This window comes from Diorhabda carinulata, chromosome 5 (genome assembly GCF_026250575.1).
Source record: "Diorhabda carinulata isolate Delta chromosome 5, icDioCari1.1, whole genome shotgun sequence".
NCBI lineage: Eukaryota > Metazoa > Arthropoda > Insecta > Coleoptera > Chrysomelidae > Diorhabda > Diorhabda carinulata.
This window is the reverse complement of record NC_079464.1, coordinates 11,302,378-11,321,172: the sequence shown is the minus strand read 5'-3', so window position 1 is coordinate 11,321,172 and position 18,795 is coordinate 11,302,378. Positions and strand designations below refer to the sequence as shown.

General features: G+C 32.8%; 2 protein-coding genes across 3 annotated transcripts in view; one reads left to right on the top strand and one right to left on the bottom strand.

Annotated features, from left to right (window-relative positions):
* LOC130893694 (uncharacterized) overlaps nucleotides 1-18,795 on the bottom strand; it is a 700,192-nt gene that overhangs the window by 671,367 nt on the left and 10,030 nt on the right. The window lies entirely within an intron of this gene.
* LOC130894516 (tigger transposable element-derived protein 4-like) lies at nucleotides 5,121-18,613 on the top strand. The gene is made up of 3 exons (XM_057801397.1): nucleotides 5,121-5,143; nucleotides 5,214-6,016; nucleotides 18,291-18,613. The coding sequence occupies exons 1-3, from the start codon at nucleotides 5,121-5,123 to the stop codon at nucleotides 18,611-18,613; spliced, it is 1,149 nt and encodes a 382-aa protein (XP_057657380.1).

Below are 18,795 nucleotides of genomic sequence, written 5' to 3'. Positions count from 1 at the left end.
TGTTGACACCAATGCCAAAAGTCGATTTTTTCGATATTAACGTTAACACAAATTAAAGTATGAAAAAAAGTCCGAACCTTTTTATTTACCGAAGTCCGAGAATTTAGGTTCTTCCAAACTTAAATGCAGATAATTTGCACTAGAGACATGAACCACTTTACTCGATATCGGAATTGTTCGGTTGATCTGGGTCTGCCAGAGCTCAAATCTTGTATGATAGATACGTACGAGAAATATTTACTGAATATAAGGTTTTTATGTCACTGAGTATAACTGGAAGATGTGACCCAACCTTCATAAATCATTGTGAAATAACAATAACGTAACGTAAGCGTGTATAAATAATAAGAACACTTTTATGGCAATGGAGGACAATACTTAACCATTCTCCTTATATGCAACTAATAGTTGCAAAGCTAACTGAACTTCCGCATAGACTGAACATCAACAACAACAGAATGAATCCTCGTTATTTCTTCCAATTAAACGTGAATAGTAGAATGGAATAAATCTCTACTACTTGGCATTTCTATGCAACCTTTATACGCATTTTTTTAATTTGTTAAATCCTGTTAGACGATCAGTAGCGTTACGTGGTATAATACGATTGTTAAAATAATATTTGTAAATAACTTTTATATTGTTTTTTATACGGACAACAGAAAATTAAAAAAACTGAGATTCTACATCTATTAGCACTTCTAAATCCCGCGCACAAATTTCCATAAGTTTTACAACGTTTAGTTAAGAAAGTAGTGCTCGAAGGAAATGAAATAAAACAAAAGAATAAAACATAAACGAAGTTTACCGCCGCTTACTCGGTTATCTTGGATTTGCGGCCAGGTGCATCTCTCAACAGATGCAACGTTGCCGTATCTAAGCAATACGTTAAATAATCGTTCTTCGAAATTTTTAAGCAAACAAAACAAAAGGTTGTCGATATATCATACCTAGCAGAATATGATGTAAATAATGAGGGAATAGAATGTAGGAATACAGAACGCAAATAGTTTTTTTTAAATTAAAAATAATTTGATACATACTTATATCACATTTTTTTAACAACATCTAATTGTAGCATATTTTTTAAGTTTGATTTTGAAAGCGTAAGAATGAAGATATTTACTAACATATCATTAACTTTGATACTAATAAAGAAACATTTGTATATGTATTTAGGATGTCTCAAATTTACCCTTTTTTTATTTGTATCTTGGACCTAAATGAAATTTAGGAAATCCATCATTTTGTTATTATTTGGATGTGGGGTTCATCCTATTATTAGTCATAACAGTTGAAAAATTAATATTTTTCAGGTTACATCAGGATTCTCTTCATTCTACTGCAAGCTTTCTTTGTAACGTTGCGTGAATTTCATAATGATTCAATTAATGTATAAAAATTTTATTCTGGTTTTAAAAAGTGCTAATGCGATTAATAATATGATTTTAATTCTTTTTATCAAGTTAAAATGTGTTGAAATTTTGGTTTTGAAAATTAAGTTTCATTTTGTTCTTGACTCTACCCTATTTCTTATCATAAAAAATCGAAATATCAATACTTTTCAGGTTAAGTTTTCTTTTCTTCATGTTTTATTTTATTACATAGTGTGGATTTCACAAGGATTTAATTAATGTAGGAAGATTGTTGGGAGAGTACCAAGGAGAGTTTAGAAAAGGCAAAGGAATATCTTAGTGAATTTTTATGATAAAACAGCTGATTATTGGCTGTTATGAATATAAGATATCGACAAGGATCCTATTTATTCATGATAGTATAAACAGAAAAAAGTTGATTCAAATTTTACGGGAATTAGAAATTCATCCAGTTAAATTGACTTTAGAGGACACAAACAATGAAGTAAGAATTAATAACAAGAAAAATGAGCCTCTCGAAACACAATAGGGAGTAAGACGAGGTGACTCCCTATCAACGGTACTATTTAATCTACCTTTGGAAGGCATAACAAGAAGATTCAATATCAATAGAAAGCGCATGATATTTAACAAAAGTCCTCAAGGCTTAGCTTATGCCTAAGATGTGGCAAGAAACAGAAGAAAGTTTGGAGAAATCACAAAACAATTAATAGCAGTAGCGAAAAAGATAGGCCTGCACTTCAATAATGACAAAACAAAGTTTATGGAAATAAACAATAAATTTGGAGGTAAGACAAAAAACAATTTCAAAGTCAATAAGAGGAAAATAGATAGACCAAGAAAACGATGGAGGGAAGTAGTGGAAGAAGACTTTAGAGAGAATAACATCCAGAACTGGAGAGAAAAAGCAAGGGAGCAAGAAAAAATTTGGAATTTTGATTTTTAACCTTAGCTTCCATGTTTTTTTCTTTTTTCTACCTTATTTTTCGCCATAAAGAATCAAATTACTCATATTTTTTAGGTTAAGTTAGGATTCCTTTTTTTCCTGCTTTCTTTGTAATGTTTTATGGATATTAACGTGGATAACAATTTGTTAAAAGAAAGTAATAATGCAATTATTATATATAAAAAAAATAATAAGTATGATTTTTATGTTTTTTATCAAACTAAAAAGTATTGAAATTTGGGTTTTTAATCTTAGGTCTCAATTTTGTCTTAAGGGTACCAAAAAATTGAACAGAATGGAAAATAAAATTATTCAAAATTTCCGAATTTCTTTCTTAACCAAAATGAACAAAAATTTTGATTTCAGTTTTTCAATCTGCGTAAATTGTTTAAATTATAATATTCAAATGTTCTTTCTTAAATTGTTCCTTTTAATAATTACTTTTCGTAAATATACATATAAATTTCAAGTACAGTTTTCGTAGACAAGGCAAAGTACCTTGAAGAAGAAGTATCAGTGAGACACAAATACCCCCTCTAAGATAGCTTTCTTTGGGAGTAGTCTAGGTACAGCGGAACAATGAGATGTCGAGTCTTGTACAATATATCTTCTAGATACATAATAGGTGTAGAGTGGCTGTAGAGCCCTAACGACTCCCCAAAAAAATCTACACTGTTTTTTTTATTTTTATTGGCTAAGAAATGCTGAATCTTCTCTATATTCATGAAAAATCTTCAATGATTTTTAAGCTTAGTTCTCATTTTCATCTTGAATGCGCCGAAAAACTATGAAAATGTCTTTAGTGGTACGAGAATGGTCATAGAAAACCTGGCCTGACCTTGATATGACGGTAGTTGATTGAAAAATACCACTGTATTAGATCTATCTATATCTATACAGTGTATGTTTCAAATTTGAAGATGCCACGTTGCTTAGCATTTGTTTGGCAGCCATCAATAGTAAACGTTTTCGGTGAATTTGTAAACATGGAAAAAATTAGTCGTCGTTATATGATTCAATACTTTTATTTATAAGGCCTTAACCCAACTGATATTAGAGCTGAACTAGATTCTAATCAGGGTGAGACTGCGGCACCAGCTCACATATACACATTGCAATGGCCAAAATTGATGAATTGCTACCTCATGCTTGACGATTCTTATTATAAAAAGGGTATCGAGCTTATTGAAAATTGGGAGCTAAAAGCTGGGAAAATTGTGTGGAGCTAAAAGATTATGTGGAAAAATAAATATATTTTTTTTCCAAAATTTTTGTTGGGCTAGGTACTTCTAGAGCCACCTTCGTAGTTTTGCATAACGGATAAATCTTAGGATGTTTTCTCCATGTCGTTGAGAAAGGAGCCATTCCAAAATAAATTTCCTAAAAGATTAATTATTTAGCAGTTTTGAATGTTTTTGTGATGGTGTTATTTGAATTTAATCTTGAACTTTATGATCATTTTCAGTATAAGTTTGGTTTCCAATTACCTCATCATCATTATAGTATTCCACTTACAATTGAGACAGCAGATTCTTCAAATGCTACTGCTACCTCTGCACTGGTTTTTAGTACTTGTGAACATGTCCTTTGAACTGTCTGTCACCTTCCAAATCCGGCATTTATAGTCAAAAACATTCTCTTTTCTTTTTCAATTGGATCAATATGTAGCTTTACGTTGTCAATTTTTCTACCCGTGCTTGCCCGTAAACCACCTAAATACACAAAAATGTTATGGTTTCAAATTAAAACTGAGAAGAGTATGCGGTTCAGCAAGGTACGAATCGTGGACCTCTTGCAACTTCGCAAATCGGTCAGGCATCGTACCCCTTAGCTAACTAAGACACTGACTTGTCGAGACTCAAACAAACCGAGTGAAATCAAATCAAACTCAAATTCTACTGCACCGGTTACTTTAAAGCAAGTAGGTACAAGAAACTAGGAGTATTTTACGGTGATTAAATGTTGAATATTGGTTTTTCGGGTTTTCCATGGTTACTTTACGAAACACACACAAATCACCTGTGCTCAAACCGACTAAATATCAAGCGCAAATAAAATAAACAAACATTTGTGGCATTGAATTACACTGGATATCGTTTATAACAACCTCGGTTATAACGACGTATCGGTTATAGCGACCATATTTTCCGGACCCGTGATTCTACAAGCCTTAGCAACGCATTTTTGATCGGAAATAACGACCTCGGTTATAACGACTGATCGGTTATAACAACTCATTTTGGTAAGACCCACCAAATTAAAAGATCGGTTTTAGCGACGCCGTTCCTGTAATTCATAAGGAGACATTGTCTACAAAAGCCTTTATTTTTCTAGGAAACCCCTTTTGATAGAAAATCAGGTTTTAAACTGGTGAGGACTTTTCTGGCTGTTTACCAGTAATTCATAAGGAGAAAATTGCGTACAAAAATCCCTAATTTTTCTAGGAAACCTTTTTCGATCGGGTTTTGAAGTGGTGGGGACTTTTCTGACTGTTCACTCTTTGCTTATGTAGTTTAACTTTAACATTCAAAGGTGCAACTCTGTGTGGTAACTTGTGAACATCATGTTTAAAAGAAAAACTTTTACGTTGGAGGAGAAATACCTCATTTGCTGCCGTCTAGAGAATGGAGAAACGAACGTCAGCCTAGCAAAAGAATTAGAGGTGAGTCACTCTACAATATCATCCATTTGGCAAAAAAAAGATATGAGATAAAAGACATTGTTCAAAAAGAGGATTCATTAAAAAAAAAGAAACTCCGTAATTCCACTAACGAGAATGTGGATCAGTTACTTTTGAAATGGTTCAAAATCCAACGCAGTCGTAATATTCCGATCTCTGGCCCAATTCTGCTAGCAAAAGCGAATGATTTTTTAAAATCTATCCCCCGTAGTTCCAGGGAATCGGAAGAAATTATTTCCAGAAGTTGGGTCCAACGGTTTTGCGTTAGGCATGCCATTGTTTTTAAAAAACTTAGTGGGGAAGCCGCGGGAGTCCCATCGGCAACATCTGATGATTGGCTATCCAAAGTTTGGCCTACTATTCGAGAAGGCTACAGTGATAGTGACGTATTCAACGCTGATGAGACAGGTTTATTTTATAAACTTACGCCTGACCGTACCCTTCACTTCAAAGGAGAAAAATGTTCAAACGGGAAAATTTCGAAAGAAAGGATAACTGTTTTAGTTGCTGCAAACATGAGTGGATCAGAAAAACGTAAGCTTTTCGTGATAGGAAAGTCTAAGAACCCGCGTTGCTTCAAAAATGTAAAAAATTTGCCAGTCGATTATTACAATAACCAGAAAGCCTGGATGACAACCGATCTGTTCAATAAATTCCTTTTAGACTGGGACAAGGAATTGAAGAAAAAGCGCAGAAAGATTTTGCTACTCATCGATAATTGCCCTTCTCATATTAATTTGAGAGATTTTGAATTTATAAAGGTTGTATTTTTACCACCTAACATAACGTCCGTTCTCCAGCCAATGGACCAAGGGATAATACAGAAGATTAAAACCAATTTCAGAAAGCAGCTTGTTTTACGGTTTCTTCAAGATGTGGAGGAAAATCGGGAAACAAAAATTAGCATTGATATTGAAACCGACAATGGAGAAGAGGATGAAGAAGAACAACTTGACATCCCACCGTTAACCGACGCATTGAGGGCGGCACAACTTTTGAAGAAATTTGTGATGTGTGACAATCAATTTTGTACTCAGAATATAAAATCTGGACTTGTTGAAATCGAAAAAAAAATTTCGCGCGAGTTTTATCTAAAAAAATGTAAAAAACAAAAAGTTATTACCGATTACTTTTCAGCTCGAAATTGATTTTCCTTTTATTTATGTTAATTATTTTAAAAAATTAAGTTTTATATCATTATCAATAAAAAATTCTATTATTATTATGTTGACAATGTGTAATTGATTTAACAAAATCCCTATTTCACATTTGCTTAATGTAGATGTCATGATCGGTTATAACGACGATCGGCTATAGCGACCAAATGTGCCTGGTCCATTGAAGGTCGTTATAAACGATATCCAGTGTATGTTCATTTTTTGTCGAATTTTGTTCACGTTACGGAAGAAATTAACAAAATTAGACGAATTCACAACCTTAACTAACCGCTCCTGGTTCACAATATTTTTTATTTAGTTTTAATGGATTGTATAAGTGTTAAATTATTCTTTATAATTGAAAAACCATAAGAATCGTTTATCATGTTTACATAAATTGGAAAACATCAGCAACTACTACAAATTTATTGTTTAAAAAGTCCCATTTTCATGAAAAATCTTTACAACGTTGTGTTATAAGGATTTCTATAGAGAAACATCTTGTTTTCAGATGCATAAAGCAGTAGTTTAAAAAGTGTTTTGATGAATGGATCATTCGTTGGCGTGAGTCTATTATTTGGGTCTTTTTGTTGTAGGCGATACAATAGTACTAAAAGAATAATAAATACTCTGTCTCTTTAATTCCAAGTAGAACTATCTAATTGTTCCCAATCTTGCCCGTTTTCAATACTTAACATACTAATAAAAAACAACACTATTATAGATATTACAGAACGTTTAATGAATGTTGCTAATCCTACTCATACAATGAATACATAATTACTTAATCCAACCAAATAAATAAGTTTAACTTGTAGCTTACGATCTAATAGGTAAGGTCGGTGCGTGAATATCAATGAAAGTTGACTATTTGTATATTTAAGAACCATATTCACGTAGGATTTAAAATAACTATTACGAACGCTCTTGGCCACACTACTAAATCACGATTGCGTTAATTACAATCAATTTGTGTATACATACTATTTTGTTAAATGTGTTTAAACTAATTAAATTTAGATCAAGGATTCCAAACTGGTCGATATCAACCCCTCAGGGTCGAAGTCGGTTCCCCAGGGGACGGCATAAACAAAAATTTATTTTGAGGGGAGATTAGGTATGTTTGTTATTTTATCATTTTGTCTGGGAAGTTATGCATCATCAAGATTTCCATGCGGTGTTATCTTTCTAAAAGGCTTCAACGAGGATGTCTTCAGCTACCTCGGCGTAACGGCTCTAATGTTGTTCAAAGCCTGAAAGTATTGTCCTTTCAGCTATCTTTTGAGATCAAGGAACAAAAAGAAGTCTGGCGTCTTTTTTTATCTGGTAGTCGGTCTCGAGAAAGGTCGAGTGAACGAGTGCATTATCGTGGTGAAGCTTCCCAGAATCCTTGAGCTCCGGCTTCGACGTAAAATTTAGCAACAGTTTTTTCAGGTGGCAGAAGTTCGCGATGCCCAATTCCTCCGACGTCAAAAAAGACAATGTTCATTACTTTGATTTTGAACTTGCTTTTTTGGGCTGTGGAAAACTGGCAGTGTGCCACTCAGCACTCGGCCTTCTCGTTGCCTTTTACATTTGGATCGTCGTCGTAACACTACAAAAGCAGTCACACGATTGCATTTCATATTGTCCGTGAGCACTTTAGGCATGAGTTTTACACACATTTTCCGTAATAAGCTTGTCAAAGAAGATTTTCGAGATAACCAGTTCAATCGAACACTCATTCTGTGGTCAGAGCTCAGCAGCTTGTGCATTTTTACTGTCGTGTCCTCGCCTGGCGATGTTGACAGGCACAGGTGTTCTTAGCTTCGATCTTTTCCCTGCCATCCAGGAACATATTGAGCTACCTATCCGATGAGGATTTCCTGAAGTATAGCTTCGGAAAAAAATGTGACGCATTATTTTTCGGTCATACCTTGTATATGACTCACTTAAACGCATCACATATAGATTTTAATTAGAGAAAGAAGGAAAATAATACTTGAAGAGATGATCACCAATATTTTAAAGAACATAAACAGTTTGAAAACCCATGAACGCGGAGATTTAACGCTACTACTTATCAATTTTGAACCAGATTCAGCCAGTTAGAAAAATTTCACGGTTTAAACATATACATAGAAATGTACCTATAAGCGGCGATATTTTCAATTTCCAATATACAGATAAGAATATTCAAAATAAAACTGAGAAATATATTGAAGACTAAATTTTGCAAGCAATGCTAAAACAAAGTAGAAAATGACCTGGTTGGAAGTAATGTTGTCTGGAACAGAACATTGTCAATATTCTTCTCAAAAAAGTTGTCTTCATCGCCAATTGTGACGTACAGGGAAACTCACGAATACAAATTTTACGTTGTAAATTAGTACCCACAAGTACTGACAAATTTGCGGTGGAGACTTGATAGATATCAAATTATAGGGCATTTTTTTCAAAGAAACTTGAATTCAAATTGATATTTTTGCTTATTTAACAATGAAATAAGAGATTATTTCATAAGCTTGTGCAGTGAAGAATTATATAATATCCTACTTATTTACTATACTTTCTGGTTAGCCGTTAGTTATGACAATAAAAAATTATAATTTTATAACGGAAACAAACATAAAATTTAACGAACAAAATTGATGTGGGTTCTTCTCATAAATATTTCCAAAGCCAAAGCGGCAATGTCTGAATGACGTGCTGGCAACCCCGCAATATATCAAATTATATTATTGTTAGTTCTGAGCCTACTTATTATTACCCTTGGAGGCACACTACGGCCCTTTTCCCAAATCGAACCCCAGTCTTTCTTTGTAAAACATAAAAATTTTACTGTTAGACGGCTTATAATACAATATGGGTTTTTGTTTACTTAGGTCTATTTCTATTTGCTACTACTGTGTATTGGATAATTGTGAAACATTCAAAATGAATTTTTGAAGAAGAGTGTTTATAAACTGAGAAACCTAAAGGTGAGCGTGGGTTTTAAACTTAGAATTGAAAAATTTAATGTTACGTACTCGTCCACGATATGTACGGTGAAGCCGATCCTGTTTGGTTATGATGGAAGATTTGGTGAACGCTCCAGAAGCCGTTTGAAATTGTTTTCCTACATGTTTTTATATATACGGAGTGATTTGTTTACAATGGTTTTAAAACCTATTTATAGGAAGGTAAAAAGTAACTGGTGAATTCAAATGCAGTCTAGTGTAAGTGTGTGAATAAATTCAGTAAGTAAGTAGCAGTGTTTGTAAATTCACTCCACTGTTAGAAATAATTTAAATAAATGAAAAATTATTTAAATATTTAAGAAAAGGGTTGCCCTTTACACTAGAAACAAATTAAATTTAGGCATCCAAAAAACTAGCTTTTTCTATTCTCAGTCAGTGTATATTTTTTTAAATGGTATACTTAATAGCATCTGCAATGAAGCCAGAAACAACCCTGTTAACATAAATGGTTTGAAGCTAGTTTGCTTAGTAGGATTGTTAACTTTTAAATAGAATGGCCCTAGTTCCAACTGGCGTCTGATCAACATTAAAAATTTAGAATGCCACCTGTCAGAAGACGATGGCAAGCCACTGGAAGCATAATGCCTAGATTGCCTCTCAACAAAGAAATTTGGCTTCGTCATTAAAATGTAAGTCTTTCCTATCTGTGATAAATTTTGTACAAAATATCTTCTACCTAGAGCTACAGAAAAGCTGAAATGCTCAAACGACTCCCCAAACACACTACAATTTGCGATGCATGGAGAGAAAAATATAGGCAGAAGTGAGAGGTTGCCTACAGTCCATCATGCACATGGCACAAGAATAAGAGTTCCTTTACATACACAACAACTTTGGTTCAATTCCTATCAATTTTTCTACTAGTTTAAATAAGGAAAGAAAACGATTGCGTTAGTTCCGAAAGAAAATTATTAACAGTTTCCATCTTAAAATGGCGATAACGGCTTTAGCTGATAAATATATTATTTAGAGAACTGATGTTTACTCGACATGGTAACTTCCAAAAGCGATAAAGATAATACATTTTCAGCCAGTTGAATGCTTATTTTTTCAAATTAAATCACCTAAAACCTCGTGGTAGCAAGAAAAAGTACTTTAGATAAAGAGATAAAACGATTAGGATTCATATGCTTCAAACGTTGAAGTAGTGCTAGAATTAGGAGAATTTGAATAACTCTAAAAACCGGACCTGAATTTCCTTTATTCTAATATACAGAAAGCAAAAGAAATCGATTTTACCTGCTCGGCATTTAAATAGGCAAAAAGCTACCAATAAACTTTTGAGGTTTTTAGTATTTTTAGTTGTAGGTAAAAGAAACGTTGCCAGATCTTAAAAGTAGTTTTTAGATTGGGGTTGAATTGGGGGTTGAATGTTAACTAAATAAGTTGATGATATGTGAAAGGAATCTAATTGGGATATTGATTTTAATATATAAGTCAGATGTTATTTCATTATTAACAATTTAATATTTTCCTTATTTCACAACGGAAGACGATTTGCAAAAATGAAGTAAGTCTAAAGAATACAGATATGAAAACATATATGATTTTCTCAAAAAGAATCGAGTTTAAAAAAGATGGTTATGCTCCATAGTGCGAATTAGTGTCAATGAGTGCGGACACTGCTTCTTCTGATAACCTTGCGTCGCACAGTGAAGGCAAATCTGAAAAAGCTGACCAAAACTAGAAAATTCAACTAATCCACCTGAAATCTCGTACTTGAGGGTTTTTGGGGTTTTATCACTCCGGTCAACTTAGAAAAATTTGAGCGTGGTAAAAATTCAAAATTTCAAGTTTTTCTGGAAAACGATTAGTTTTATCAAAAAAATACCTCAAACCAAAGTTGTAGATCTCAAAATTCTCTCTAAAAATTATGATGGTTTAACCGGTAGGTATATTCCATGTTTTATTTTAATATTTCAATCTTATTCATACTCTTCATAGTCAACTTCAATGTCTTCTTTGGTTACTTTTGCCTCTTGTTGGATGTTCATAAACTTCCTCATGTTGTATTCAATTGTACATTTGACCAAAACTGAACATGAAAATTGGTACACACTGGAGAGAACACTATAACCCTACTTTTTTATAGCCGTATTCCTGCAATCTTTCTTGTAATTGGAAAAAATAGTGTTGAGACGTTTTTCTGGAGCAGGGAGTAGTGAAGTTGATAGTATACTCGATACAAGTGTTGAATAGAAGATGCCAATGTTGGTGGAAGACTTGCTTCTTCGTGTATTTTTGATAAAGGTTGAATATCTGTATTTACCACTGAAATCTATTTTTTTTGGAGTTCAATGAACAGCAAGAAAGTAACGAATTTGTTTGGTAATGATTGTTTCAGGTTAAGAATCAATAACAAAACAGACACAAATATGTATTTCTGTTTACTTAAGTACCTGAATATGTATATATGTAGCAAATATTTGAATATTATCTGACTATTACAATAACGATATCTGAGAAAAAAAGAAAAACATATAAGGACCAATTTTGTAGAGAATTTTGAGAGCACTATTTTTTTATGTCTATATTGACCGGATTAACAAATTAAGTTGTATTTTGTTAACATATTTTTTATCAGCCATCTATAAATAGATTAATAAAATTACAATGTGTCTCTAAAAGTTCACATTTAAAAAGAAAAGTAAAAAGTTTATTGAAAAACTGTTTGTTACGTATTGCAATACATTGCTTGGCAATATATTTCTTAACAATAACATAGTCCAAATGTTAATCGTACTAAACTTGCCTATGACGGCCCTGTAGATATTTTCCTACGGCTGCCATTTCGTACCGGATATTTACTTTTACTTGTGAAAGAGAAGCGGAAACTTTAGATTTGACATAATCCTAAAGGAAAAAGTCCATAGGTCGTGAATCAGGACTGCTGGGTCCAAGACCCACTCATGTCACCTTTCCTGGAGATCAATTTGCCAGGAAAACTTTCTTTTATGGCAGAGATCTTTTGGACGTGTGCTTTATCCTGCTTGAACCATGTTTTTTGGTTATAATCATTTACGTTGCAGTTCAGGCACAATCGTCCAACATCTGCACATGCTCTGAATGCACTATAACCTTTCATCTTAAAGAAAGTAAATGCCTATAAATTCTCGCGCTCGTATCAAAGGCCATGCGAATGTAGGGGTTTCTGATATTTGTGTTTAAGATTGATTTTACCTTATCCAGTGTTGTTCTAGTCTCTTGAAACTTCTCGACATATTTTCCAATCAATCTAGAGCACACCATTCAAGTGATGAACATTTCGATTCTTGCAGAATTTTCTAAGCGCTGAATTACCGTTTTTGTAAAATTCATGCACGCACAACGCACTATCCTTCTCCCTAGCGACTAAATTCCCAAGAGCTAGGCTAACGATGACATACCTTTCTTGCCCCTTCGAATAGCTGCATTTACGCAATAATAAATCCATAAATGGATTTTCTTTTGAGACACCTTGTATATGCTCGTTGAATAATATACTAATTCATAAAACAGATCCGTTAAAAAATGAAAACGAACCAAAGCGTCAATAGAAGTAAATTGGACAATGGTGTGTTTTATCAAAGAAGTCTTACCTTGATGTTTTGAAACGAAACATATTTTTCAAAAGACGTAACTTACCTAAGTACTTATCAAAGAACAGACACTTCTATCGTTACTATTTATAAAAACTAAGATAACAGAACAAAGATATTATTCACATAGTAAGAAAGTAACTATGTGTGTGTCTATAGATCTCACCGTCTGTTTGGGTCAATGAACTCCACAATATGCACACCTAGACCACAATCAATTCAATATCTGAATTACCATTTCTTTCCTGCGCCCAATATTCCCATCAATATTTTCGAACCAATTAATCAAAAAATTATTGGATATTCTACAAAGATGCCATCATCTAGAGAAAGCGTTATTAAAGAATTGTTATAATGATTGTCCAATATCCATGTTAGTTACAGAGTAGGACTATTAACAGCTTTGTACATATGGAAAAAAGGAAATCAGGTTAAACCATTGAATTAAAATTAGAATATAAAGAAGGTGTCTCATAAATAAGGCCGGTTTCCATTGTTTACTTTGTTTATTAAATAATCATGCAAAAAGACTATTTATTCGAATTATATCTAATCGTATCCTTTGGTTTTAACAGAACGTTAGCAAGCTTTGGGAAAATCATTCTTTGGGCTAAAATGCAAAAAATTGACGCGCATTTTCAAAATTTCTTCTCGATTCCAATTTTCACCAGGCAAGAATTTCACTATGGATCTGAATAAATAGTAATCTGACAGTGCCAGGTGCAGATTAAATACTGGACGTGGTAGGGGTTCAATACCACCAAATTCTTCGATTTGATTCCGCTCAAGCTTCGCACAAAGTGGTATGTGGTTCAGCATTGTCTTGGTGCAAAAAATAAATCCATATATTTCTACGATACAACTATAAATTCGTATGAGATGTCCACTATATACCTCGGCATTGATGACTGATTACCCTTCATAATTCCACTACACAAACAAAAAAGATGCTCTGCACGAATCGACCTTTTCGATAAAATTGCCTTACGTCTAATCACTGCTTTTCCATTTTCGGGTTGTTTAGGTAACCAGTAACAATGCATCTAATGAAATAATAATCTTATGGTAGTGCAAAAAGCTGTTCACACACCTCTACTCGACGTTTCGCTTGAATTTTAGCTAATTAAAAGGCGATATATAGTATCATTCAATTCAATTTCACACATTCTCCTTGCCGCTCCTTAGAAGGTCCAATCGGCGATGGATGTTACTAAGTTGGTTTTCTACTGCTTCTTCTTTAATCTCAATATCCTACGCAGACGGATGACCTGTGGGCTAACGATCTTCAAATCTACACTATTAAAACAAATATACCAACACTCATTAATTGTTTCTTAATTTCACATATTTTCCTTGCTGTAACGACTGCTTGAAAATGGTTTCCAATTATATTTCAACAATATATGATTTTCATATCTATCGCAATCCATACTATAATTATAAAAACGTACTTTGTCGTCAATAAACAAAAAAAGAATGATGAAAAGAAAGTGAAGCAATTGTACTCTTAGATTAGATTAGAGGCTAGTCTCAACAAGTTAGAAGATGTTTGTGTAGGATTGTGCATTTATGAAAACCGATATTAGTTAAGGGACACTCTCTGTATATTTTAAATAAATGTATTGACTATTAACAGACTGCTTTTAGCATCAATCATTGTAAATTTAAGAAAACACTACGTTTCCTCCAAATTTTGTAGGTACTGTAGTAAAGCAGATAAAGTCGAAGTGAACGAGATTTTTATGTTTGGAAATCAATGCCGTTCCACAAAAAATAGCAACTTAATCGACTTATGAATTTGAGCCAAATAACTGCTTAAAACTTGTATTAAAGAACTAAATAACATAAATATAACAAGGACTAAAACAAGAAGGAACAGACAAAAAAATATAGATTATGACCGGAATACGTTACGAAAGGCAGCCTTAGCCTTATGCTATTAGTATTATCATGGACATAATCATAAAAAGCGTCAACAAAATCGACGCAGGTTACGAAATGAGAGATCGATCATAAAAAATATTATGTTTTACGGATCATGGAGTACTAGTGGAGAAGAATGAAGATGATCTACAAGAAAACTCAATCATTGTAAGAATAAAATGTAAACTGAAGATCAACGACAACATAACAATACTAACAATAATATTCAACTAAATTAAAGTAGCAATATCTTAAAGTAGAGGTTTGACACATGAAACACGAACTCGAGCGATAATTGCATTAAGGGTTGAGGGGATATTTGACACAAAACGATACGAGAAATACCCAAAACATACGTAAGACCTATTTTCACGTATGCAATGAAAATAAGAATCGAAAGATTAACACAAGAATAATAATGAGAAAGATTGAGATGGAAACGCTAAGAATAGTTAGTGAGCATCAGAGCTAGAATAAGATATCAGAATATTTAAAAAGAACTATTAATTCAGGATGTGGATGAGTAAGAGAATGAAGTTGGAAAGATTATGTCAAAAGAATTGTAGAGAGTAGATAGGCAAAATGTGCAAAAAAAGAATCGGAACTAGAAACGGAAATCACTAGGCAGAAACCAAAAAGATAATTCTTAATAAGAGCTCAGGAGGAGGACAAACATTCGGAATTAAACCGGACAAGGTTGTATTAGAATAAAAAGAAGAAAGGATAATAAGGTATGAAATTGTTTAGAGGATCTAGCGAAAAATGTAAATTATTATTGATAATTTGTGTGAGGTGATACTAGAAAATAGACTAAATAGATGATGATATTTGACTAAAATTAAAGCCGGTCTATTTTGTTTTTCTAGGCAGAGATCGCTGTTAACGATTTCTGAATCTTAATTTTCACATCTAAATTTGTAATAAGTTCTAAGATAAGTAACTATATCAGACGCTATCTGCAAGAACATTGGAATAAAACCAATTCAACACTCCACGTAACCAAACCAAAAATAGAACAACATTCCTGGACTCTCTAGATTAAGAAATGATTTTAATAAGAAAATTGAGGATTGATTGACAATTGTCAAACTCATGCTTACTTCATGACCATGTAATACGATTGAGGCATGACATTATTTGCTACCCCTACGTCTTTTTGATCTCAAATCCAACCTAAGGGATTCCTTCCTTAGAATGTTCGATAGTCAAAAATAAAGCTTAGGAATAATTTTGATTGTGTTCTAGTAGTATGCCGCACTGCATTTTGATTTGAAATTTTTTCCATACCCTCAATTTTTGTCGCATAGTTATCTCAATAGGGGTAAAGAAGCCAATGCTAATATGGCGGCGTTCAGAACTCGCATCAACTTACCATGTAGCATTCATATTCTCACTAATACGTGCAGGTGTTCCGCAATGTTTGTATATAAATGTCGTTAATGATAGACAATTATACAGATAGTTGTAATAATAAAATATAAATGTTAATGAAACTCCTTAGTATCATACTAATCTCATATTTTAGTTAAGCTCTATTTTATTTCAATTGCGTTTTTAAATTGAGGAAACTGTAGAGATAAGCATCACATTTTTACGTTAAAATAATGTCAATTTTTAGTGTAAACTCGACGTGTTTCGAAATTTGTTACACTTATATTTTATTTGACTTTTGGAAACTTCTGCATGATATAATGTGAGTAATTATTTTTTTTACGAACTGCATAAAAGATTAAGTTATGTTAAAAAAAACTATTTTCATGAGAAAAATTGTAGTTACGTAATATTTTTATCAATCGAATGAGCTAGTCCGATACAGATCGCTTCTATATCTAATAATACTTATTTTGATTGCGTTATTTGAGACTATAAATCACCGCTGGGCATTATCTATCTAAATAAAAATAGAATAGAAAAGCGTTTGATGATGCTACGATGAAGAACGAAACAAATTCATTGTTAACTTTTTATCAAGAGAGCATATTTTTAACTATGTTTCGGATGAAAAATATTGTATAATCTTCAAAAATACGAGGTTATTAAAGTTGTTTCTGTTGTGAGGCTCATCTTTTGAAATATAAGAGATTTAAAACAAAATATTATTTCAAATGAACAACCTGCAATGTCTTCCATCACTATACTAACTTATATAATTTATTTAAATTCACCGGTTATTTATCTATGTCGTTCCTTTCATTATGATCTTTATTAAAAACTAAACTAAATCTTCTAAACATGCTCGATTTTATATCAGAAACTACATTTCTAGAATTCTAGGGAAAACTAACATAAAATATACATCAAAGTCACCGACAAACATCAAATGATTCTGCGTAATCGCCAAATTTTGAAAATAAAGTCTACTAGATATTTGGTTATTAATTGCATTATCAGCACATAATCATGTTTGAAATAATGTGTTCATTTCAAGATGACTATGTTGTGTCTACAGCATCATCAATGAATATCAGCGGAACTGAAGGATAGTCATTTTTTTTCTACTCCCATATTTTAATTATTTTTTTAAATATGTACTGCGCTCACTAAAGAAATTCATAAAGATACAGTTTGTTCATTAAGGTACAAGTTTATAAACCAATGAAAATTCAGTATTCGATAAAATTTGGACAACATTGATTAAACTATAAGAATTTAATGTCATTCACAATCTAATCAATGAAAATTGACAACGATTTCTATAGTAATCAGAATCAATAAGCTTAATTTTTCTTTCAAACGTTAATTTGAATATTGATTTTTGAATTCGATGAATTTCATGAAACAACAAAGTTTAAAACACTACAATTCTCCATGGATTAATGTAAGTGATTTTTATTAATGTAATACTTTCATGAGAATATTCAAGATTGGTCCAATATTTTATTCACGGATAAATCAAGATTGTGTCTGTATTCATCAGATAGGCGTGTATCAGTATATAGGAAGACTAAATGCTGACAGCCACATAACTAATATCCTAGAACCCCATGTAGTGCCCTATATGCCGGTGACAACTCTGTGTTAATGTACGATAAGGTTCGTCCATACACAGGTTCAGCAGTATTTAGAAGAGGTTGAGATACCCACCTGAATTGGCCTGCACGTAGCCCAGACCTTAATCCAATAGAGCATGTCTGGGACCATCTAGGATGGCAAATTCAGCAACATCCGGCACCAATAAGAGCACTAGATGATCTTCAAAATGTTCATCTTGGGATTTCTACGGTGATAATTCGTATGACGATTCTGCCCTGTTCACGGCTAGTTTTAATTGCAGTTTTATTGGGTTGTTGCATTTTGGCATTATTATTAGCTAGGCCAGTTTACTTGGTATAGTATTTACAGTTTTGTGAACAATGGATAGTGACTATTCAGTGTCAAGTGAAAATGAAGCCGGTCCATCAAACAGAGAAACAAAGAAAAGCAAAAAAATAGGTAGAGGGCGAGATGTAATGAAAATTTTTCGTGCCACTACCCATGATTTTGCATCTGACTGTTTGTGTAAACGTTTTCGCTGTTTTACTGTTGTTCCTGAACCTAAACGCAGTATAATCCTTCGGGAATTTAACGAACTAGGTAACAATAACAAACTAATTACCTTACTGATCTAATCAGTAATTTTTTTTTGTTCTAGGTAACACTGACAAACAAAACTCTTACCTTAGTGGTCTCATCACTGTTCTTCCTGTCATGCGTAGTCGTCCACAGAAAAATGAAGCTGAATCTAGGCTTAATAATGCCTCATTTAGTTATCGTGTCCGACTGATTGAAGATGGAATAACTCGTAATGTTCCAGTATGTCTGAAGGTTTTTTTATCTTTACACGGAATCACAGGCCGTCGAGCTAGATACGTAAGGGAGTCGTTGCTTTTAACCAGGAAAGCACCTGTCGATATGCGTGGTAAACACAACACTCGACCTCACAGACTCAGAGGACACAAAACAGAAAGTGATTGAGTTCATATATATATATATATATATATATATATATATATATATATATATATATATATATATATATATATATATATATATATATATATATATATGAATATATGAATATAGTGAAACTACACAAAATGTATTCTGATCGCAACACTGACGATAGAGTTTCTTACGAAACTTTTCGAGGACTTTTT